Source organism: Euprymna scolopes, chromosome 10, assembly GCF_053919585.1.
Source record: "Euprymna scolopes isolate OS-2025 chromosome 10, ASM5391958v1, whole genome shotgun sequence".
Taxonomy (NCBI): Eukaryota; Metazoa; Mollusca; class Cephalopoda; order Sepiida; family Sepiolidae; genus Euprymna; species Euprymna scolopes.
The window spans coordinates 106,165,180-106,189,903 of NC_136491.1; the positions used below are offsets into that span (position 1 = coordinate 106,165,180).

Here is a 24,724-nt window from a genome sequence, read left to right on the forward strand (position 1 = left end):
CATGGGTAAATAGTGGCTTTGTAGGGCACAGGATACTGTTAGGTGTGACCAATTTTCTAGCCCAGTAGCAACTTTGTTTACTTAATTATAAGGCTATATCATTGAGTAGACTTTGATGGTATGGCCACCATGAAAGCATGGGTGAGCAGATGTAGAACAGTTGAGGTAGTAGGTTCAGTTCACAGGGGAAGGCCATACAAAACGTAGACGTAACTTATAAAAAATGGATCTGAGGGATAAATGAGGATCCGGTCAGAGATAGGTTAGTTTGGAAGATAGTTTCTTGACGCTGTCCAACACATGCCAGTATGTAAAACAATGCTAAACCAAATATGACAATAATAATTCTCTAAAATAATTTTTTTTCTGTTTTTTTTTTTTCAGGCCAGTGCTTCATAATAACAACTTGTACAATTGCCGTGTCATATTTTATAACAAGTGAGTTCCAATTTCTTTTTTTCCTTATATATATATATGAGGTACCTTCAATAAGTTTCCAGACTTTTTTTGTACAGGCATTTAGAATTGTTGTAGACTCTTGAAAATTCAGTATGTTATTGCTATACATCTTATGAGATGACTGACCAATTTTTATGATTTCGGGTTCAAATGAACAGCTACAGCAGGAATTGGAATACACCCTATTAACGCCTGATTGTCACAGTTGGTGAATTTCAAAAATGCAATCTGGTTGTGAGGACACTTTAGAAGAACGATATGCAGTAAAATTCTGTTTTAAACTTTTAAAAATGCCACAGAAACGTATAAAATGCTTCAGACTGATTTTGGACCATTTTGCGTGAACCGAGCATTCAGTTTTTGAGTGGCATAAGAGATTCAAGGAAGGCAGGGAGTCTGTGAGGGATGATGAGAGGCATGGCAGAAGGAAGGAAGTCAGAACACCAGCGTTAATTGACCAAATAAAAAATTTCATGGATAAGAATCAGCGTGTGTCTATAGAGACAATGTGATGCCAGTGCGGGAAATGTACATACAATTATTCATGAGGAATTGAAGATGCAGAAGGTTTGCGTGAAGTTTGTCCCAAGACAGACTATTTGACTAAGATAGGCATTACCCTCTCTATAGTCCAGACTTTGCTCCATGTGACTTTTGGTTATTCCCTAAGCTTAAGGAATACAGGCTGTCATTATGAGACAACTGAGGAGATGAAAGAGGTTGTGATGAGGATCATTGACACGCTCACACAAGAGGATTTCCATGGAGCCTTCCAGAAGTTGTTGGAATGGTACAAGTGCATTACAGCTGGAGGAGATTACTTTAGGAGACTAGTATTTCATGTGTGTTACCAGCAACAAAAGTGCTCATATGAAAAAAGTCTGGAAACTTATGTAAAGCACCTCGTATATATGTGTGTGTGTGTGTGTGTGTGTGTGTGTGTGTGCGTTATGCAAAAAAAAATTTCAGAACTCCTTCTCACCAAATCCGCAGTTTGTACTAATTCCTCTTAACTCAGTTCACAACACCAACCCCCAACGTCTCTGCTCTTTCTCAGCTGTCAAAAAGTAAACTTGCTGTCCTCTCTAATAGCTGCTAACCTTCTCAAGTGCAAACTATTGCCACATGCATCAAAGAAATACACATCTACAAACTCGCATCTGTTCTACTTCTTCCTTCCCCTGATGGTCGAAACATGTGCATTATTACTTGTACATAGTTTCTTCTATAAGGGTAGTTCCAAAGCAAAGTCTCCTATTTGTGTTTGTTTTAATTAAAAAAGTTGAAGAGCTACAAAAACGGAAGTTGTACCATTAAAACGAGCAGCCTTTTGTGCTCCAGAATTTATTTTTTCTACATAGTCACTACCATTCTTGATGCACTTTTGCTACAAATTCAATGATGCATATCTGCTTCTAATGCATATCCATGACAGTGGTTGCTTTCTTAGAGTCTCACACCATAAATATCTGCAACAGAATGATGAAATTTTCAGGTCACGAATGCATGAGTTCAGTTATCATAACAGTGCATTTGGAATACCATCTGATTCATTCGAGCAGGTTTAAAAATAGGAGTCATGAATTTTAGAACGCTCATTGTATTACAGCATTTTTATTTACCTTTATATTTTAAACCACAACATATAATTTGGCCATGAAAGAAGTATTATGTAAAACTAAACAACTTGCGATATAAATGCCAAACTGGACTTTTCACGCCTAAACTTTATAAGAAGTGAAAAAAATTCAAATAAGCCTTAAAAAAATTCAATAAATCCTCTTCAACTTATAATAATCTGCACTTCCCAGTTTTTTGGTGTGTTATATATTAGCCTCAGCTGGTCATTCAAATGTGCTTTTCAGTCTATATAATTGCTAAATCAACTTTTGTCACTGGTCTACGATATATACACCTGACAGTGAGTAAAACACAACACAGCTGATCTATAAAATAATATTTTATTTTTATTTCACTTTGACAAACAGTTATATAGTAGTTTACGTTCCAAATCTCCCAAAATATATAAATTTATAATTTTTCTTGCGTATATATGTCTAAATAAATGTCTAACCAAAAGCGTAGTTTATCAGGCAACAATATTTGCGAAAGAAAACCCGAATAATAAGATATATTACGTAGGCATGACTTCCTTAGATTTCAAAACCCGATACTATGACCACAAAAGTACATTCAACAATAAAAAACACCATATAAAAACAACACTAGCGAATAAATACTGGGAAATCAAAGAAAGCAGACATTCGCCGGTAGTCGAATGGAAAATAATAAGACAAGCTACCACGTGCAGACATTTAGACGATCCATGTAAATTATGCCTCCATGAAAAATTTGCTATCTTGTACTTTAAAGAACCCCAAAATCTATTAAACTGTAGAAGAGAAATAGCAAATAACTGTGTTCACAAAATGAAATTTACCCTAGGATAGCGATACAAAATAGTTTTAAAACTAACAAAAACAATAGAAAATAAAAAAATAAATAAATTAAATAAACATGAATATGCATAAACGATCACACATATATGTATGTATGTATATATATATATATGTATATATGTGTGCATATATGTATGCACACATACATATATTTATATATAAACTAACAATAAAAACAAAAAAACACTAACCTAGTTTTAAAACAGATCCTTTGTCCGATAAAATGCATGCCCATTGGCTGATAGGAAGGGGCGCGGTGGATATTAGAAAGCTGATTGGCTAACTAAAATCTCAATAGAAGAGGAGCATATAAAAACGATAAACAACCACAGAATTCACGCATAAGCCTGAGGAGTCCTAGAGTGGATGAAATGCCGAATATTCAGTGTAGCTTAATCGCCATATATATTTTATAAATTACTAACTAGCTCTACCTACGTATTGAGCACTTTTGAAGTAAATACTTAAAGTTTACACATAAATCTATACTTTCATATATTAAGTTTATGTGAGTAAATTAAGTAGTTATATATATATATATACTAGCAGGGAGGCCCAACATTGCCTGGAATTGAATGAATCAACAAATGTTTCATCCCCCTCCATACTTTTATTGTCATTGAAATCGTCCATTTTTTTAATCATGTTGATTGATTGCCTGCTCTAGTTGGGTACCCCCTCACACACATGGTGTAGTGGAAGGAAGCTTTACATGCCTTCTTACAGTGACTCAGTACACAATACATTGTAGTTTACATTGCACTGTATAGAGCATTCTGTAGATTTTATAAAATAATGGCTTAATTTAAAGTTTAAAGTGCAAAAGTAAAGTAGCATGGTTCAATTATGCTCTAAGCAAAAGCATTTATTTCGAATGCTCCCATGTCTTATCAAAGAGTGTATTGTTGATTTTATGGAATTATTTTTACATATTACTTGAATTAAAGCTAAACACACAAAAGTAAAATATTCTGGTTCAATTGTGCTCTAAAAAAAATATTAATTTTGGACGTACCCCTATCTTATAAAGGAACTTACAGTTACTTTTATAGACTGAACCTTTCTGCTTGTGCGGTGATAAAACTTCTTAAATGCAGTTGTGATGTTAAACTGTATAAAATATTAACTTCAGTCAAAATCAGACTTTCTTTCTTTAATTAGATTTGACTTGCTTATCGATTTTCAATACTTATCAAAACCATTCCGATACAAAACCCATATAAGAACACTCCCAGACATGTCAAATACATTCATGTGAAATTTAAAAAATATATATAAATATATATTACTAGACAAGGTTCTAATTTCACTCTTTTATTTAAATGTAATTACTTGTGACAGATTTCGCTTGAGGTAAGTTAAGCCAGATACTCTTCTGATATACAACAATATACTGACTCTTAACAATCAATCTCAATGCTTGTGTGCCATGTTTTTCTAATTTTTTATCTTTGTGTTCTCGTTTTGGCTGTATTATCTTATTAATTGCTGAAGGTGAGAGCACTGGTTTACAATAAAAGCAATGAAGATACACAAGAGAAAACACAACTCTGATACACTGTGTATAAATCAGTTGTGCTCTGAGCGTGTGAGGCCATCATCAGGAAAGAATTATCCCCCAAGAGTTGTCTGTTAATAGCTGTCTGTCGAGGCATTATTGTCTACCAGGTGATAATCTCATTGCATCAGCTAAAGCTGTGTCTACTTCATCGCATCTACCACTATCAAGTGGCTAACAACACAGACTGACGACCTGGGTTTTCCAAGTTTTAATCCAGTTCGTTCCACAAAATCACTTTCATTTAGGATGTTGGCAACCTTTTCGTAGTTCTTCTCATAAGTACCCAATGTCTTTCTAAGAAGAATTATAACTAGAAAAAAATCAGCCAATCATAGAATCTTTAGATTCATACAATACGACAACAATGATGATCTACTGCTCTCATTTGTAAACTGAAAAACTTCTAAATATACTCAAGACCGAAAATCCTACATCTTGTATTTTGTCTTTTGATCGATAGAAACTGACTACGTCTACATTTGCACTATCAACCACTTATCGTATTTAACCTACTGCTTTTATGTGCCTTGGTGAATCATCTCTAACCATTACCATGTTTTTTTTTTTTACTTACAATTTTTTTCCCTGTTTTTTTTTTTTTATGAAATATATCGTCATTCTTCGAGATCCTGACTCTGTGTGTGTGTGTGTGTGTCAGAGAGAGGGTAACGTCTGTTGTATCATTTCTAACTATTGCCCCTGCCTTGTTTTTTTTTTTTTTTTTTTTTTTTTTTTTACTTACAACAGCTTTCTTTTTTTATAAATCACTTTCTAACACTTCATCACTCTAGGTGTGTGGACGTCCCCTACACTAAGATGAACTGCATCCAAAACTATTAATATAGTATAAATTTCTTTAGGATTTGGGAAGCAACCAAAATCCTACCTTGAGTTTCTATTTAATTCAAAGATGGAACTCCGATAGGAACTTTAATTTTTATATTTATGTATTTGTAAGTTTTAGTGTGGCATAATTCAATGTTCTGTGGTTTTGTTCATTTCTATTAGGAAGATTGTCCTGATCCGTCCAAAACAGACTCTGTGTAACGATGGAAACTACCGCGAATTACGATGGTTCAACCCGTGGACCAAACTGAAGCAGCTGGAAGATCACACTTTACCTGAAATAATCCAAGACATCACAAAACAAGTATAAAAATCTTTCAAATACATTAAAACGTTGGTTTATTTTTTTCTCGTGCTAGCCCACAAGTTTACATATTTTGTTTAGCACTAGCTAGCTAATTTGCATATTTTATCCAGTGCTAACCCATTGATGTTTATATTTTGTCTACTGTTAGACCGATAATTTGCATATTTTGTCTAATGCTAGTCAATTTGCATCTTTTGTGTAGTGCCAATCAATTAATTTGCATATTTTGTCAAGTACTAGCTTATTGATTTGCATAGTTTTACTAGTCAGCTAATTTGCATATTGTGTCTAGTCATAGATAACTAATTTGTATATTTTATCTAGTGCAAATCAATTGATTTTGCATATTTTACCTACTGCTATTCAACTAATTTGCATACTTTAAGTGCTCTAAACTAATTTGCATATTTTGTTTAGTTATAACTGTGACCTTGACACGTGGTCTTACACGACCTTGAACCTCTGATCGCGGCCCAGTTATGATCTTAACCCTGGGTCGATGCCCAATTATGACTATCCTAGTCACCGGGTAATTAATTATGTCGACTGGGCAACCAGGTCTGCCAACCGTTGGTACGTCGCGTCACCCAGTGAGTCCTCGTCTAGGCGTTGGAGGACTCTTCTCGGTTGCACGGTCCTCAAGGCCTGTTCTTCTTGATCGTCTAGTTGGTCGTCCTGTTGACTGGGTGTTCGTTGACGGGAACGGGGTCACAAGTGGCAAGTAAAAGAATTAAAATTACATGGAACAACAGCACATCAGCAAACAAACTCCGGAGGTTGGTTGATATATAATGTACTTAGGAAATTCATAAATGATTATCTACAGACATATGTACAATTGAAGATTAAATGGAAGCAAGCAATTAGATTTGTGAATGAGCTTCTTGTTGTTGAAATACTCGGTCAGAGTCGTGGACCGTTGTAATTATCGTTAAGGTGTTCTGGCTGGTCTCTTCCTAGGTCCTCTGGATTCTATTGAGTTGCAAATTGAGCTCTCTGGCGACCAGCGAGGGGGGAGAGAGAAGTTGGGTGGCTGGAGTCCTCTACCTTTATCTCTGTCTTCTCTCTTCTTCTAACTCTGCTCCTATCTATCTCTCTGCCGAATCTGATTAAATCGAGTTTTACAGATCTTATATAGTAAAACCCTTGAATAATGACGACGCCTACGTTCATCTTCGACCAATCAAATTGATGGATAACAATCCACCTGATTCCTTCTCATTGGTCAATTTGGCCTGTGGCAGGTATTATTTTTCCGCCCCCAATTTCCAAAATCAAATTGACTCCTCCCCAACTTGTCTGACCCCGCCTTCTTTATAATAGTTTTTTTTTCAATATTATCAACTGATAATCAGAGGAAATATTATTGTTTAGCTTGTAATAAATCACCAGCTTTCATCTATTTAAAAATATCCGTTTGATATTCTTTCCCCTTTGAATTTATTTGTTCTGTCAACATCCCGACAAAATATGTTATGGAAAACCGAAAAATCTCTTGATCTAAATTTCAAATGGCTTTATCATAGTCACCCGAATCAGTTAATATTTGATTCGAAAAAAACATTCTTTGAAGCCGACAAATGCGTGTGTTAAATTTTAACTCCAAAGAATTTATTTATCTTTCACTTTGATCTTGTCACAAATATATTTTGTGAGGCCAACAATTACGTGTGTGTGTGTGTTTCTCAGATCAAAAACGATCCAACATTTCACTTGTCAACCAACACATTTCAAGCCGACCGACATTTCAAAGCTCTGATTCGGAATTTGTCACCGTCGCTCGATTTGAAACAAAAACGTATGTTTTTTTTTGAAGTGTCCATTTTGGCTAAAGCATTTATTATTGTTTTAAGTGATCTTTTGCTTTGAAGTTTAGCAGGCGGCCTTCACTTCTATCCCCTGACCGTATGATATCTCAACAACAAGATTTTGATACATAAAAATATTAACAAAAAAATTATTATTTTTTTTTTTTGTAACCGGTGTTCGCCCGGGATTGATTATCACCTTTAACAAAAACGTCACATCGACCCTACTGATCTGATGTGGCCCCTCTTTGGTGTTACATAACTAGTTAATTTGTATATTTTATCTAGTGCAAATCAACTGATTTTGCCTACTGCTATTCAATTGATTTACATATTTTGTCTAATACTAGCCAATAAATTTTACTTATGTATTCAAAAATAAAAATTATTGCATAATTTATTTTGCTCTAGGTAACCGTTCCGTTTGGCGATGGTGTTATTTCTACTCTGGATACTTCAATTGGTTTTGAAACTTGTGAAGAATTGTTTGTACCAAACAAGTGAGTAACTTTTTCAGAATTTAATCAATTATTACAGTTGTTACACAGCAAAGTGTGTAAGTTGAATAGTAGACATGTTAGCTGTTGCAAGAAGTGCTGTAGATGAAAGGTTAGAAGAGATCAATGTGTTGACCCTGACTGTAGAAGTCCTATGGTGACTGCAGGAAGTTAATGATAATGGATGAATGTGACATGTATTTCACAGTGACAGTATTCTGGTATCAATTTTGAGGTGCGTGTTATTGAAGTGATAAAGTGAGCAGAAGTTTTAAATATGGTTTAATTTAATAATAATCTGTTAACATGTTGAGCTTTGAGCTTTGTTTTTTTTTCTGTTTGAAAAAATTGCCACTTTGAAACAATGTAATTAATTAATAAAGGGTTGATCATGTTTAATTCAAATAAACCTTTCATTGTCTATGATTGTATTGTTCGAATAAATTAATTATTGCAAGAAAATTAAGTTTGATATTGTTTGAACTAATTGATTATACAACATCAGATTATGGTACTTATGCTGAATAAGGACCGTGCTATCATTGAAATTTTTTAGGCAGGTTACATAAAATGCAGAGAAGTGCGACAACACAGCAGCTGTCATTTAAGTAAACATTTATTTCCTATCATTCATTTACTTTAATAAAAAAATGAATATTTATTTTGATATGAACAAAACAATTTTTAAAGGAGAAAAACAATCAGAAAAAATAAACAAATTTTTTTGTTTGCTATTAGTTTTGTTTGATATTCAAAAAAATATTTATTCATGAAACTTACCTTACAATGAATATTTTGTTTTTGATTTAAAGTTTAATTTTCTTAAAGGTTCATAAAAATTGTCCAATAAATTTCAACGAAGTTTTCACTGAATTATCTAACAGAAATCTTATATTTTTCATTGAAAAAATTGGCCAAGATTTGTACAAAAAAAATTTCATGAAACTTTCAATCAGCACCTTTTAGCATTATACATAAACTGCTTGGAAAATTCTGATAATAGTGTAGTCCTTATCCTGCGTAAGTATCAATCAACTAAAATGTATAAAGAACTAATTGACTATTTGTCCCAGTGACCAGAAACTTTTCATTATGGTTTGTAGAAATCCAGCTGACTCTACTAAACTCTTCCACGAACTTTGAGTCTAAACACTTGAAATTTTAAACGCTTGAAATACCTGGATATGAGTCAAACTTTTTAATATATATATATATATATATATATATATATTTTTAAAGTTTTTTTTTGAAATATTGTTATTTTCAATGTATACCGTTTTCGTTTAACGGGTCTAGATTGTTATTTTAAAAACCAGTCATTGTTAATTTGGAGTTAAGCTCAATGTATCTATTTAATAGATGCAGAGGATATATAGTGCAAAATTTTGTTGAAAATTCAAAGACTCACGTTTTCTTTTTTATAACCTTCGTTTATTTCCTAGATTTTTTTTCCATTACAGCTGTTTTATTGATGAATAGGCAATTTTACGATTTATGTTTCCATAAAAATATCCTGTCCCCATCAACTTCAGATGTTTATCCATTAGATTTTTACAGCAAAAGGTATATTTTTAACATGCTGAACATTGTATTTGGGTAAAAAGATTTCCAAAGCCATGCCTCCTCACTTCCTCTATCTTTTGGTGTATATATATATATATATATATATATATATGCACATAAAATTATGAACAGTACATTGGGTCAGAGCAAAGCCATATATATATATATATATATATATATATATATATATATATATATATAAGACAGAGAGAGAGAGTCTGTTTATTATACAAACATTAGTGTTTGCATATATGCATACATGTTTCACTGGCATCCTAGTTCAAGGAGACCACCATGTTTGTATAATAAAGAGACTATACACCAGCTCTGTCCTCCATTGAGCACTCTTTAATAATCACATGGTTTCATTGAATTTACTTCTAGGAAACCAATCTATTATATATATATATATATATATATATATATATATATATATATATATATATATATATATATATATATATTCATTTATTACTTAAATACCTAAAGGCACTAGTGTTTCTATCCTTTCGGGAATCATCAGTGCCAGGAGTCACAATAATCCTGATCAGGAGATTCAAATCCGTAAACAAAGCCATCTCTGATTCCATTAGCAAAGAACAAACCATGAGAAATACAGTTTAAATTATCCTTTATACAAAACGTAAATGTAAATGATGGTGAGAGTGATCTCATGATTATAACACCATAATCTGCACATGTGAGCTTAAGTGACCGATTTTAATTTCAACTTAGTGCTGAACAATAAGAATCAAGGGGCTAACATAATATATATATATATATATATATATATATATATATATGAGGGAAGTTAGAATGATGCAAATTATGACTTGTAGAATTCATTGTTCTAAAACAAGGAATACAAGATAAAGTGAATTATTTCCTTATTAAATGAAATGTTAAAAATTTGGCTTTTTTCTTTAGACGAAAATGGTTAAGATAATGAAATTGATTTCCAAGTATGAAGATCTAGTCAAACAAGAATATTCAATCAATGAAGTTGATTGAAAGTTGATAAAATCCATAAACCCATTGCTGGTAGGTGCATTCATAGACTTGGTGTAAAAAAAAATATTGGAAGTATTAGGTTGAAAATTTTACTGCAGAAACTCTTAGTTTCTGCAGCAAAATTTTATTATTATTAAATTGCAGCAAAAACTTATAAGTTGAAAAAGATTTGTTGATTTCTTTTATAAGGCTTATGTGGATTTATTTTTAAGTTTGGTTTGGCGTTTATATCACAAGGTGTTTAATATATTATATTGCATGAAAAGATAATTTGTTAAAGTGCCAGGCTCTACAAATTAACTCCTTTGCTCTTTCCATCTGAAATATTGTTACTTTGAAACAATATAATTGATTAGGAAGTGTTGGATGGCATCTGACTCAAATGAACTCTTCATTCTGTGTTGTTTATTGTAAGAAAAGTGTGCTTGACAATGCTTGATTTTCAGCAACAAATTTCAACCAACAAACGCATCAGTGGAAGGAGAAGAGGGATGTCAAACAAGGTATGATGTTTAAATCAAATAAATGCTTCAAGACCTAAATTACTATGCGACACACTCTAATATTGCCTTTCTAACAGATTTTCTTAATAATCAATTCGACGTTGCTGAATTCCCATTAATTCCAGCAAATATTAAATGAAATAGTGATGGTCTTTTTTCCTTTTTTTTTTTTTTTTTTTTTTCAAATTCTTAATCACCCCAAACAAGGCTTATTGCCACTTGAATATAAGGGGCTATATCTATAGGAACACTATGTAAGGAGTTGAGCAGCAAGTTATTTGTTCACATTACATTTGAATTACTGTATATCAGTACATTTTAGGAAGCAGGAAACCAGGAAGAAATTCCAAAATTTAGTATTTCAAGGAAAGGAACTATTAGAGTAGAAGGCTATGAGTTCATCAGAGCACATTCCATTAAAATATTTGTAAAGCAGGCACAGAGATGCAACATTATGGTAATAGGGCAGAGGTTGGAGCTTGGCTGATAGTGTGGGACTATTAGATCTGAGACTCTTTTTGGGACCCTGTCTAAGTGGTAGATGCATCAGCCCTGATTTGGTAGCAATACTCCATGCATGGGCGAATTGTGGCTTTTATTAAGAATTGTTTATTTTCAATGTTGCTGCTGTTCTCGTTGTTTAGCAAATTGCACTTCTGCGCAGACCCATGAAGATTGTACCTGGTCTGCATAAAGTCCCCATCATTAGTCACAACTGTTTGTTGGATCTGCAATAGTGTAGGTTCACTCCCGACACCAAAAGCAAAAAGACTTAGTAGTTGTATACAAAGTTCGAGAATGTTTGGCCCAAAACATAGAAGAGTTGTGGTGTGATACTATGGACACCCCCTCCCTTGAGTGTTAGGAAGTGATTCATGAAAAAAAAGAAAAACTATATAAAAGGAAAAAACTATAACAATGGGAAGAAATAGTTCATTTGTAGAATAAAAGTATAGGAAGGTTAGTAAAAAGACGATAAGGAACCGCAGAATTATTTTGAATTCTTGAGACAGTAAAACGTCTCACAGTTAGTGGTCAGTTTCCGAATAGCCATGAGAGTGGCCGCTTATCGGTCATTCTGAAACAAACACGAGATTTTTAGGATTTCCGATCCTCGAGTCAATAAGTTTGAGTTGGAGTGAATTTAAGGACAGTCTTGTTGACAGTCTAGAATTTAGGATAATTGATTGATGATGGTTGCTCGCAGCAGATTTAGATAGTGGCCCTGACAGACAATACTGTTTAGAGGATTTGTTTTCTGTGATAATATCACACACACACACACACACACATCCAAATTATGACTGATATCTACAGAATGCGTCGGCGACTGGGTTTTCTTTTATGCGTTTGAATTTTATTTTTTTATATTTGTGAACCAGTGCTCGCCCTCGGCAATCACCAATGTTAGAGACTACAACATGTCCAGAATCCGAACAAGAAGAAATGAAGACTAATAGAAATCCATGGTGTACACAACCGAAGGTGAGCATATGGCTTCACAGTGGTTGCACATGTGCAGAAGTAACATTTGGATTTATGATTCTGCACCCGACACATCCTTGCTTGCCATAAGTAAAGGCAGAGATGGCCCAAGGACAATAAGCCTTATGCCAAATACTCCAGGATTTTCACTAGATCCCTAGAGTTGCAGTCCTAATACTACGAGGTGCAGTCATAAATAATGACTTATTTTCTCTCTTAGAGTAATGTCCCTGCTAGGTGATTTAGTTACACACTGACCAATCTAAATAACCAAAGAGATGACCCAATGCCAACTACTCCTGGATTTTCACTAGGTCCTTGTTAGCCAGGTTACAGCCCCAATACTGCTAGGTGCCATGAGTTACCCTGTAGCAATAATAATGACTTATTTGCTCTTGTAGAGAAATGTCCCTGCTAGGTGGTTTGGTTATGCACTGACCAATCAGTTTGCAGAGTGCAATAATTTTATTTGTCCTCTTGAAGAACTGCTTCAGCCTCTTTGAAAATTATGGTCAGTTAGCAGAGAGAACCCTAAAAGCAATGATGAAAGACACCCTCTCTTCCCTGTTCTTGCCCACTGGATGCTCAAGCATCAATTATCTTTCCCTGAATATAACTGCTGACAGACCTTTGACAAACCAAAAACATTCTGCATTTTCTTAGATTTCTTCCACCTACACCGAACGGTGTAAGTAATTAAATTCTTTCGTTGTTGTTAGGAAAGATGTTTTGTTTTTCAATTTGTGCGATAGTTTTTGTTACATACTACTAATATATAGAAATGCTTCTCATTTAATAACCCTGTCGGAATGGTGAGAAAGTTTGGACTTCGTAATAGAAATCAATCTCACAAACGGCCTCTTGTTTGCTTAGCCTGTAAACTGCCAGCAGAAAATGTAGAAAAGAAAAGAAAAGCATAATTTTGTAGGCCGCTCATTGGTGAACGTATGCTATTAATTTGCATATGTACACAATTGGTAACTGTTAAATGGGACGAACTCTAAAGCAGGCGTTGAGTGGAGTTTTTTGTTGGACAGCTTAGAATGAGAGTGAACAGTGGAAAATAATATCGAATACACGAGGATTTGTTACGAGTTGAGAGAAGAAAGGAAAAAAGAATTTTGTGTGTTATATCAACAAGAGGATGGTTTAACACTGCCAGTTTTTTTGTTTTTTTTCCTTTTCCATTTTATAGACTTTAAGATTGGTTGCTTGGTTTACGGCATTTCAACCCTTTTTGGATTATTTAATGCTGAATCTAGTAATTCTGGAGAAAAAAGGTTTGATACTTCAAGTTGTTTATATCTTCAAATATTTATTCTACTAGAAGGACCCGTAGAAATTCCATGGAATGAGAAATATATTTAATCAACAAATTTGTATAATGAGGCTACAGCAAAGGGATGTCACTCTCATATTCTTGTCCAGAATTGAAGATTAGCTTTTTTTTAAGTCAAATTTAATAAATTTGGCCTTTTTTTTAAATTTTTTATTTTTTTTTAAAACAATTTGACCATCAAAAATTATATTTAGCCTTTTTTAAAGCATAACATATGGACTAACTAAAGAAGAACCTGGCAGAATATTATATAGATGGTGTTTGGTTTGGTTGTTTTGTAGATAAAAATTTTTGTTTCTGCTTTGCAGAACATAATTGAGTTTTGCAAAGGGAAAGAAAAAAATAACATCAATATTTGGTTTATGCAAATCAGGAAGCAGATATCTTCGGACAGCCTAATTTGGTAACATCAATTTGGACTTGAGCAGATTTCTGCTATGCTGTAACCACAGTTCCAATTGTTCTAAATTTACAATAAGTGCAGATTTTTTGAGCCTGAATCCCATTTAATGAGGTACTTATTCTGAACCCCACTTAATAAGGTACTTATTTTGTTCCAAACAAACGAACATCTTTTGGATAGCCAGACTCCAACTAGAGATATTTTCAATTCTCTGTGTTCCCTTCCCTTCTTTTCTCTTTGGCTGAACATCTATCACTTGCAACATCTGTCATTCGCATGCACCACTAAAACATGCTGCCTAGTGCATGTTTACAAAAATATGCCGGTTCTAAACAAGCTTTGCCAAGCCTCCTCATGTATCGCCATGGTTACATCTGCATCCAACTAACAATGCCAAGAGTTTTTTTGATCTACTCCTCTTTCGATCTTGTCATATAAGATGGAGGCCTACAAGGAGTGTGGCCAATCCATCTCTAACAGTCTTTGTTGGTTTTCTTCTTCTGTCGATTTTTGCACTGCTCTTTGCCACACGATTGGCTCATAACGAGTTCTCCGCATGTCATGGGTCATAATCTTATAAACTAAAACCAGCCAGAAAATGGTCATACGTAAATGCTTAGCAGTGCAGTAAACCCTTCTTATTAACATTGCCTTATTATATTTGGTAAGTGAGGAAAAGCAGAGGGAGGTAACAGAAACTTTTTGTTGTCAGGGAGCAATGAAATTGTCTTTATTAACATTACTTATTATATTTGGTAAGTGAGTTGGGGGTGACAGAATGTTTTTTTTTTCTACTTGAAGTTGTATAAAAACAATAACAGTGAATTACAATAAAATTTTTTTTATCTTTCTGAACTATTTTCATTATCAACATAATTTCTCTTCATATTATTATTGTGAAAGCAGCTGGAGAGAATGGAATTACCCAGAATCAAAAATGTCATTGTATTTTTATTCTATTCATTGTTGTCCAGGAATAATAAATATGAGATTACAGTATTATATTTAAAAGGGATAGTCTTAGTATATGAATTACATTATTTTTTTTCAGCACATTAAAACCATGAAATTCTAAATGACATCCACTCTAAGAGCAAACTGGTTGGCCTCAACATGCATCTTGGGAAGACTAAGGTGATGTTCAACCAGCATGCTGCCAAGTCGCCAATAATTGTTGATGGAAAGACCATTGAAGAAGTTGAAAACTACATCTACTTGGGAAAGAAAATTACGAAAGATGGAAATCTCCTCCCTGAGATAAGGAGAAGGCTAGCATTGGGATGGGCAGCTTTTGGGAAAGTGGAGGATATCATGAGAAGATGAAAAGCAAATATGTCAATCAAATGGAAGATCTTCAATGAAAATATACTACCTGTGATGATCTACGGTGGTGAAACATGCGCCCTGACAACTCGCCAAAGTGAAATCTTGGCAGTACCACAAAGGAAGCTGGAAAGGACAATGTTAGACATTACTCTACAAAATAGAAAACCAAACCTCTGGACCCATCAACAAACAAGAGTTATTGACATTTTTACTGCCATCAAAACATCCAAATACAGATGGGTAGGGCATGTAGCCACACGACATGACAATAGACGGTCCATCAGGACAATGGAATGGACACCTCGTGAATATAAGAGGCCAAAGGAAAGACCAAGAATGAGATGGAGGGACGACCTGATACAGCACATGGGTCCCACATGACAGTGGGTAGCTTGGGACAGTTAGATGACTAAAGTCCAGGGAGGGCTTCTTCATTGAGTAATAAAACCCTTATTGATTGATTGATTGAAAACAAGAGAGGAATGAGTTGGGAGGAGGATAAAGGAAAGATTAAAGAGGAGGAGGGAAAAATGGGGCACAGGGAAAGCAAGAAATATAAAGAAATTGCTGGAGAGAGAGAGGGAAAGATAGAAGTTTTATTATAAAGATATTACGCATTATTCAACTTCTCTTTAGTTTTATATGGCTCTGGGCAATGCCGAGTAGCCCTGCTAGTAATTTTATAAAAATAAAACCAGTCCAAAATGGTCATATATAAATGCTTAATAGTTTTTTTTTTTTTTTTTTTTAAATCTGACATGAATATTTAATTCTGTTTTGCTATAACTAACTGCCAGGCATGTTATGTTCCGGAATTTTTGTGATGAGGATTGATAATTTGGATTATTTGGCCTACTGCTTTCATTTTGCAGATGAATGCAATTCCACAACCCATATATAACAAAGTTGTATTTTCTTTTTAAATAAATAGAAAAAAGGGTTCTTAATATGAATATCAATACACACACACAAAAAAAAAAAATAAGACATATATATATACACTCATTTTAGGTAATATATATAAAAAGTAACATATTCTTATAACCCTAACACCCTCTCTTGTCTGGGGGCAAGCCGCATCCATCGCTAACCTGGTTCACAGGAGCATACTTGTGATGTACTCTTGGCTGTGTTCATCACTCCCGGCTCGCAGGACCATAGATTCAACCCAGCAGGGCTACATTCTTACTTGTCTAGTGGTGAACCTCTCAAGCATGACCAGACTCTCACCAGTCACTGGAAAATATCTCTCTGCTGCTCAGATCACGCAAAATGTGCATGACCCTAAGTCCATGTGACAACATCATCCACTTTGGCTGTCACTCTGGCTTCGTGCTGGATCCAGTCTGTCTCTTTCATCATCTGGTGTCAGGGCATACCTGAAACAAACTGCATCTTCATTCAGGCCGGCAATCGAGAAACAAAGAAAAACTCTGGTTCATGTTCGTAAAAACCGAACAAAATAATTATTTATAAATCATTTTACACTTGTTTAAAGTCGAGTTCTTGATCTGAGCTTTGTGATGCACGTTGTATAACTTAAGTTCATCTAGTTAATTTCCCAGCTAAGAACAAGAGCTTTTCAACTTAGCTCTTATGAGGATTTCTCCCCCACCCTCACCCCAGGCGGGGCGAGAGCGATGTGAACATCTTGATGCCAGCCAGTAAAAAAAGACTCTAATTCTAAAAAGCCGATCGTTTTTATAAAACTGGCCTCTTCCCTCCTCTTTCATATTGAAGATTACTTTTCTTTTTTTTCCTCTGAATCTCTTTTTTCTCCATCCTATTATCTTATTCTTTTTCTTCTCTCATGAACTTCTTTCTCTATCCCCTTATTTTATATTTGGTTGGCGACTTTTTTTTTTTTTTGACCCTAAATTTCCTATAGATGTCAGCCAGTGAGATCGTATCTCTTACATACCTTTCAACAGAATATATTGTTTCCTTAATATCTGAATTGTTCTTTCAAAACTCAACCAGAAAACGATCCTGTATTGTTTTTCTGCCAAACTCAAGAATCTCATTATAATATTTATTTATTTCTTTTTTCCATTGAAATATTTTATTTCTTATGGGCATTTTTGCCTCTTCTTATCGCTACATAAGTACAAAATGGAAATTAAAACCGCTTAGAAAACAATTATTATCTATTATTTCCTTCTTCTTGATAAAGTCCCAGAGACATTTTTCTTTTTTTCTTGATCAAATATCACACACCCTCTCCTACTTTCTCTTCCTCTATTTGAAAAGCAAGACCATCTGGTATCGCCTGGGATCTTGCTACATTCTAATGAGTCAGTTGGATTTTCAACTTCTATCCTATCAAAACAAAAATCAGTTTTAAAAGCCATTTCATCTTATTGATCGTTCATCCATGTTAAAAAAAATAAAATGTAATTTGATTTCATTCCTTCTAGAAAATAATCTATCCAATTAGTTTATTTTCTTATAACCACCATCTTTTGTTTTTATTTTAATAAAAAAGGGAGACTTACTTCCTTTTCAGGTTTTTAAATTTTTGAGATGAGAATATTTCATATAATTTGGATTATTCCGATTACTGTTCTCATCTTGAATGTTATTCTCACAAGGTTTTGATTGATGTAACCGCCAGCCTTCTTCAGGTGTATCTTAATGAACTCAGGAATCTGCACAGAATTTCAAACAGAATCCTTTATTTGATCTATGAATGTAGCATCCATTCATTGTGCCAGTCATGACAGATAATTTACAGTTCTATTTTGAGTGTCACTCACATTGATGATTGAGGCAGAACAGTGTAACTTATAAATGAATTTTACCAAATACTTTATCCACTATGCCATAGGTGTTTGCGGACAATGAATTTTGAAAGCCTTAAATCTATTTTTGTTTTTAGATGTACAATCATATGACTTATTGCGATTTATTACTTGAGATTGCAATCTCTACTATTATATAAAAGAAATTTTGTGTATATGTATGTGTGTGAGTTCGTTTTTATGGACTCCTAAACGGCTGGACTGATTGCTTTGAAATTTCACATGAAGGTAATTTATGTGCCTGGCAATGTTTTAGATATATCAGAATGTTTTGTTTTTTTAAAACTTTTTATTACATTTGATAAGTATTGATAATCAAAAAAATCTGATGAAAGAAAGAACAAGCGATTTTCTTTTTTTACTTCACGAAGTGTGCTTAAATTAATTTGCAATTAAAAAAAGTTCTTATTGCAATGATATATAACTTGTCATATACTGACAACTGATTCCTGTTGGCTAATCGCATCGGCATCGGCCATCTGCTTACCATAACCTACTAACACAAACTTGGGTCAGGTTCTGGATAAGTACCTCTTTTTCTAAAAATAATTTTTGTTTATTTTTTTCTTCTTTTCTTAGCCCCCTTAATTCAATGAGTTTGGACAATGTGGAAATAATTTTGAATGCCAGCGGAAGTCACCACCAGCTGCGGAAGGCCAACTTACGAGTGGAAGCCATTAAAGAAGCTACAAACAAGGTTTGAAGTTGTTCTAAAATTTTTGTCCATTAATCTAACTGACCAAGCTTTCCTATTCCAAAAAAATTGGCAAAAGAGGAACATGTGAAATTATCGGATATAAAACTGGGGTATATTTCTATCTATTTATATAATTATTTTTCTATAAATAAATATTTTTTTTAATATTCATGGGAATATATGTTAGACCTAAATGTAGATTCCATGAACAAAGCTTCTTTCTTAGAACTGCATGCCTGTGGAACTTTTCTTCCGATTGCCTGCTTTCCAGCTGACTACAATCTGATTGTCTTCAAGTCCAACGTAAACAAGTTCTTGATGAACCATCCTCCTAAGTAATCCAATTTACAAAATTCCCACTACTTATGTTTACTATGCTATCACATTGACTAATGTATACCCATTAACCCTTATCCTCGAGTGGCCACCGGGCCTTGATAAGTGGTGATTCCTGTGTAAAAAAAAAAAAGAAAAAAACACTCATCAGTATTGATGATGTAACTGTATGAATTGTGAATCCGAATACCTCAAATCCAAACTTCTTACTGCAATCCTGGAGTGACTGCTTTCCATTTGTCAAGCCCAGTACTTATTGAGTGGTATATGGCTTATCTAAGTGCTGTTTCGACTCAATAGCCTTTCTTTCTTCTTCTTTTTTTTTTTTTTTTTATAAACTCACATTCACCTCTAACAGGGCATATCACCACTTGGACGTAAGGGGCTACTATTTGGAACCATGCCTAGAAAAGATTAACAAGATGTTAGGTGGTGCTGCCAGATCAGGCTGTCTACTGACTTCTTGAGACGAAATGCACCTACAGATATGCTTTTTTGTTTTCTATCTCCCTTTGCAAAACTTAATTATGTTCTGCAAAACTAAAAAACAAAAAACAACAGCCCCCTTTTTCCCCTCCCTTCCTTTCCCTTCCCCTTCTTATTTTTCCTTTTCTTTTTTCTTCCCCTACCACTACTTCCCAACCCCGTCGACTGCCCCCAGCAGAGGGTAAAAGTCCTTCAACGGGGCTACCTGTTTGCCGTAGGTGGCAACCCGTATCACCTTGGAACAGGATCCTGGTAGTTGAGGGTTGCAGAGGACAGAAACAAGTTCCTCTCCATCCCAACACACTACTTTGGCCCTTACCTCGGTTAGACGGGCGGTCGGAGAGGCCTGCTCCGATCAATCGGCTGGTCATGTCCAGCTCTAAATCTGACACGCATAACAAGAAAATACACTCACGCTCCCTACATCACACAATAAACAGATTTAGAAAGCGGTGGCTCATGGGTCAATCAACTAACTGGACAATGGATCTGACATGACTGGAAAACAAATATTATTACTGAAAATCAGTGAAAATCACATTTAGTAAAATTGGATGAAGCACAGGTGCTCAGACCTACCAGTTGGATGAGTATGTCCTTCTTGTATACCTGTTGTTGTTGGGGCGAATGGGTTCCCCCCCCCTCCCCAACACCTCCCATATAGGGCTCCGAGGTGGGTGGGGAGCAAGAAGGATGAAATAAAATTAAAATCAATATGAATAACAAAAAAAGCAAAAGGACTCACTCCGATGTTCCGGATTACATAAGCTCAGACAATGAGCAAGAATATATTCAAAAAAACATTAATAAAGAAAACTTCCCAAGATTCTTAGTCATTGAGATCCTGGGAGAAAAAAAGACTAGCGAGCTATCTCCTTTCTTAATCGAAAAAGTGATATCCCAAAACAGCAAACCAAAAACGGTAAAAAAAAATGAAGAATGGTAACTTATCACAGTTGATAATTACAAAGATGCGAAAAATATCTTAGAAATGGAAAAATTCCATACTTACGAGTGTAAAACCTTTGCTCATGAAAGGTTAAACACCTCAAAAGGAATCATAAGGAACCATGACTTAAGTCTAGCTACCAAAGATGAAATCAAAAACGCTCTTAAAAAATAGGGAGTAATAGATCACAACAGAATATATATTAAAAAAACGGACAATCCATACCTACTAGAACGTATGTATTAACTTTCAATACCCCCAAAGTCCCAAAAGAAATCAAGATTGGGTATACCAACGAAAAAGTAGAACCATATATACCAAGCCCATTAAGATGCTATAAATGCCAAAAATATGGGCATCACAGAGAGGCTTGTAGAGGACATGAAACATGCGGAAAATGTGGTTTAAGGGAACCCAACCACACAGAGAGCGAGTGCCCCAATGAGGCAAAATGTTCAAATTGCCTGGAAAACCACCCAGCTTTCTCCAAAACTTGCAAAATTTTCAAAAAAGAAAAGGAAATTACAGAAATGAAATATAAAGAAAATATCTTCCTTCCCTGAAGCGAGAAAAAGGGTTAACTCCAACAAAAACATAAACACCTATGCAGATATTACCAAAAACCCACCCCAAACCAACCAAATTGACTACCAAGAATTACTTAACAAATTAATCTCTGAACTTACAAATTTAATTGAAACCCTAAAAAAAAAAAAATGAAACCAACAAAAAAACAAATACTAACATACTCAAAAACTCAACTAAATGACCAAAACCAAACACAAATTCCAAAGAATAAAAAAGAAATTCATCAACAAAAACCACAATTAAACTAACGTGAAAGATCTAAATCACGAACTAGAACAAAAACAGATCATAAACATACAGTATCAGAAGAAATGGAAACAAAACAGGAAAACACAAAAACAAAATGCCAAACAAACCAAAAACAGAAATTCTATTAATTGAAAAAGAAAATAAGTATGAATTAATTGAAACAGTAAGTCAGGAAGAACATGTAAAACAGAGCAAATCCAAAAGCTCCAGACCAAAACAAAAGAAAAAAACTCAGCAAAACCTGTCAAATGAAACACAAACACAGACAAGAGACACACCTTCCACATCCAATGAGATGGAGACGTGAACCAAAAAAAAATAATAATAAATAAATATAAACTCAAGAAACAGAGAGACCTAAATATATGGACCTCTAAAACAACACTCCCCACAAAAATCAAATAATAACAACACAACAATGACCAACACAATTATTCAGTGGAACTGCAGAGGCATAAAAGCAAACATAGAAGAACTACACCAACTCTCAGCAAAGTTAAACCCAGCTGTTATTTGTTTACAGGAAACTTTCCTCAAAGACAAACAAAAAATAAACCTAAATAAATACCAACAATTCAACTACATAAAAAATACTGATCTCCGCGCTTCAGGTGGTACTGCCATTTTAGTCCGTAATGATATACACACAGCCACTTAGAACTTAAAACTAACTTTCAAGCAATAGCAATTAAAGTCACTCTACATAAACAAATCAATATTTGTTCCATCTACATCCCCCCAAACCAAAAATTAAAAGAGAATGAACTCCAAAATATCATAAGGCAACTACCCACACCCTTCATCCTACTTGGAGACTTTCACTCCCACAATCCAATATGGGGTAGCAACGAAACCAACCAGAAAGGCGAACTCCTGGAAAAACTCATTAACAATAGTAATTTATGTATATTCAACAATCAAACCCCAACATACCTATGCCCAACCTCCGGCAAAAACTCAGCAATAGACCTGACCTTATGTGATCCGTCAATTCTAATGGACTTTTCATGGTCAACATACAATGACACTTGTGGAAGCGACCACTTTCCTATAATACTTGAAAATTTAACTTATCAAACAACTAAAATTTAATAGAAGGCATACCTCAAGGAAGTATCCTATCCACAACATTATTTGCAATGAAAATCAATAAAATTATCCAAAACCTTACTCCTGCAACTGATAGCGCACTCTATGTCGATGACTTTGTCATCAGCTACAGATCCCACCACATCCATTCCCTAGAAAGGACCTTACAATTAAACATAAGTTGAATCAAAAACTGGGCAATAAATAATGGATTCAGCTTCTCTAAATCTAAAACTCAATGTGTTTATTTCTGCCCTATTAGGAAAATACATAATGACCCAGTCCTTAAACTAGAAGGAAATATCATACCTGTAGTCAACCAATACAAATTCCTTGGAGACATATTTGATAAAAAACTAAATTTTATATCACACATAAACTAAGACGCAAATGCAATAACACCCTTCAACTCCTCAGAGTGGTTGCCCACACAAAGTGGGGAGCAGATCAACAAACCCTTCATAAAATATACAAATACCTCATCCGCTCTCAATTAGACTACACTTGCTTTATATACAGAGCAGCAAGAAAATCATATTTAAAAAAATTAGACCCAATCCACCACGGAAGTATAAGACTGATACTAGGAGCTTTCAGAACATCACCTGTAGAGAGCTTATTTGTAGAGGCAAACGAATATCCACCTCAAATTCGAACTGAAAAACTAGCTCTCCAGTATTATCTAAAAATCAAATTCACTCCATCAAACCAAGCCTACGAAAACATCTTCAACCCTAAATACAAATACCTATTCGAAAGTAATAAAAAACAATAAAACCATTTGGGCTAAGAATGGACTCTATACTCAAAGAAACCGAAATCACCACTACTAACATACATAACTAATTCCAAACATCCCTCCATGGAAAATAAAAACTCCAAACGTAAACCTTAGCCTAAAAGAACTTCGAAAAGCAAAAACACACCCAAGCATATATCAAGAGGAAATTTATAACATTCTCAAAAAATACCCAAAACATCACCTTATATACACTGACGGATCTAAAGACAAAGAAAGAACAGCCTGCACAGCGGTATCAAACATAAAAACCCTAAAGAAAGCACTACCATCAGAAAGTTCAATATTTTCAGCTGAAGCTTACGCCATAAATCTAGCTCTTGAAATCATTCACAACAGCAGTTACTAAAAATTTATCAGACTCACGATGAGTTCTAGAATCACTGAAAAATAAAAGATTGGAAAACCCCCTTATAGTAAAACTCCTATGTAATCTAAACACTATGGCCAACAATAAAGAAATTCTCTTATGTTGGACCCCTGGCCACATAGGTGAAAAAGGTAATGAAAAAGCCGATAGAGCAGCAAAATCTGCCCTTAAACTAACCCCAGATAATATAAAAATACCATTCACAGACCTGAAGCCTAAAATAAATGAGTTTCTTCAAAATAAATGGCAACAGGAATGGAATCAAAACACCTACAACAAACTATTTCAAATAAAAACCAAAGTAAACGAATACACCCCCCACCCTTACAAAATCCAGGAAGGAACAAGTTGTCCTATCCCGCCTTCGTATAGGACACACCAACCTCACACACTCCTTTATTTTGAAAAAAGAACTACAACCAAAATGCAACACATGCCAAACACCTCTTACAGTTATACACATCCTTATAGAATGCAAAGCACTAACTAACCTAAGAACAAACCTCCTCTTCAACGCTAATAATATGAAAAACCTATTCAAATACAACGATGCAGAAAATATCTTTAAGTTCCTAAAAGAACTGAAAATATATCAAAAGATTTAAAACAAGGAAACTCCATCTTGACCCTAATCATATGAAAAACAGAATATATTTAAATCACCATACTCTCATATCTTAAAAAAATTGGTCTTTATAAAAAATTCTAAAAAGAACCCTTCATACAACAGTCCTAGATATGACCTTAAACTATATCCGATGGTGAGGCTCCAGCTTGCGGGCTTTGGGGAGTG

At 34.4% G+C, this 24,724-nt stretch overlaps 1 protein-coding gene across 2 annotated transcripts in view; it reads left to right on the forward strand.

Annotated features, from left to right (window-relative positions):
• Positions 1–24,724, forward strand: part of LOC145286190 (glutamine-dependent NAD(+) synthetase-like) — a 146,807-nt gene that overhangs the window by 37,576 nt on the left and 84,507 nt on the right. Inside the window, exons 4-8 of one of the 2 annotated variants that reach the window (XM_080134982.1) lie at positions 385–438; positions 5,488–5,629; positions 7,852–7,940; positions 10,958–11,014; positions 18,948–19,065. In XM_080134982.1, coding sequence (XP_079991108.1) covers positions 385–438; positions 5,488–5,629; positions 7,852–7,940; positions 10,958–11,014; positions 18,948–19,065 — 460 coding nt within the window. The remainder of the gene's footprint in view (positions 1–384; positions 439–5,487; positions 5,630–7,851; positions 7,941–10,957; positions 11,015–18,947; positions 19,066–24,724) is intronic. The other variant, XM_080134983.1, reaches the window with a different exon arrangement.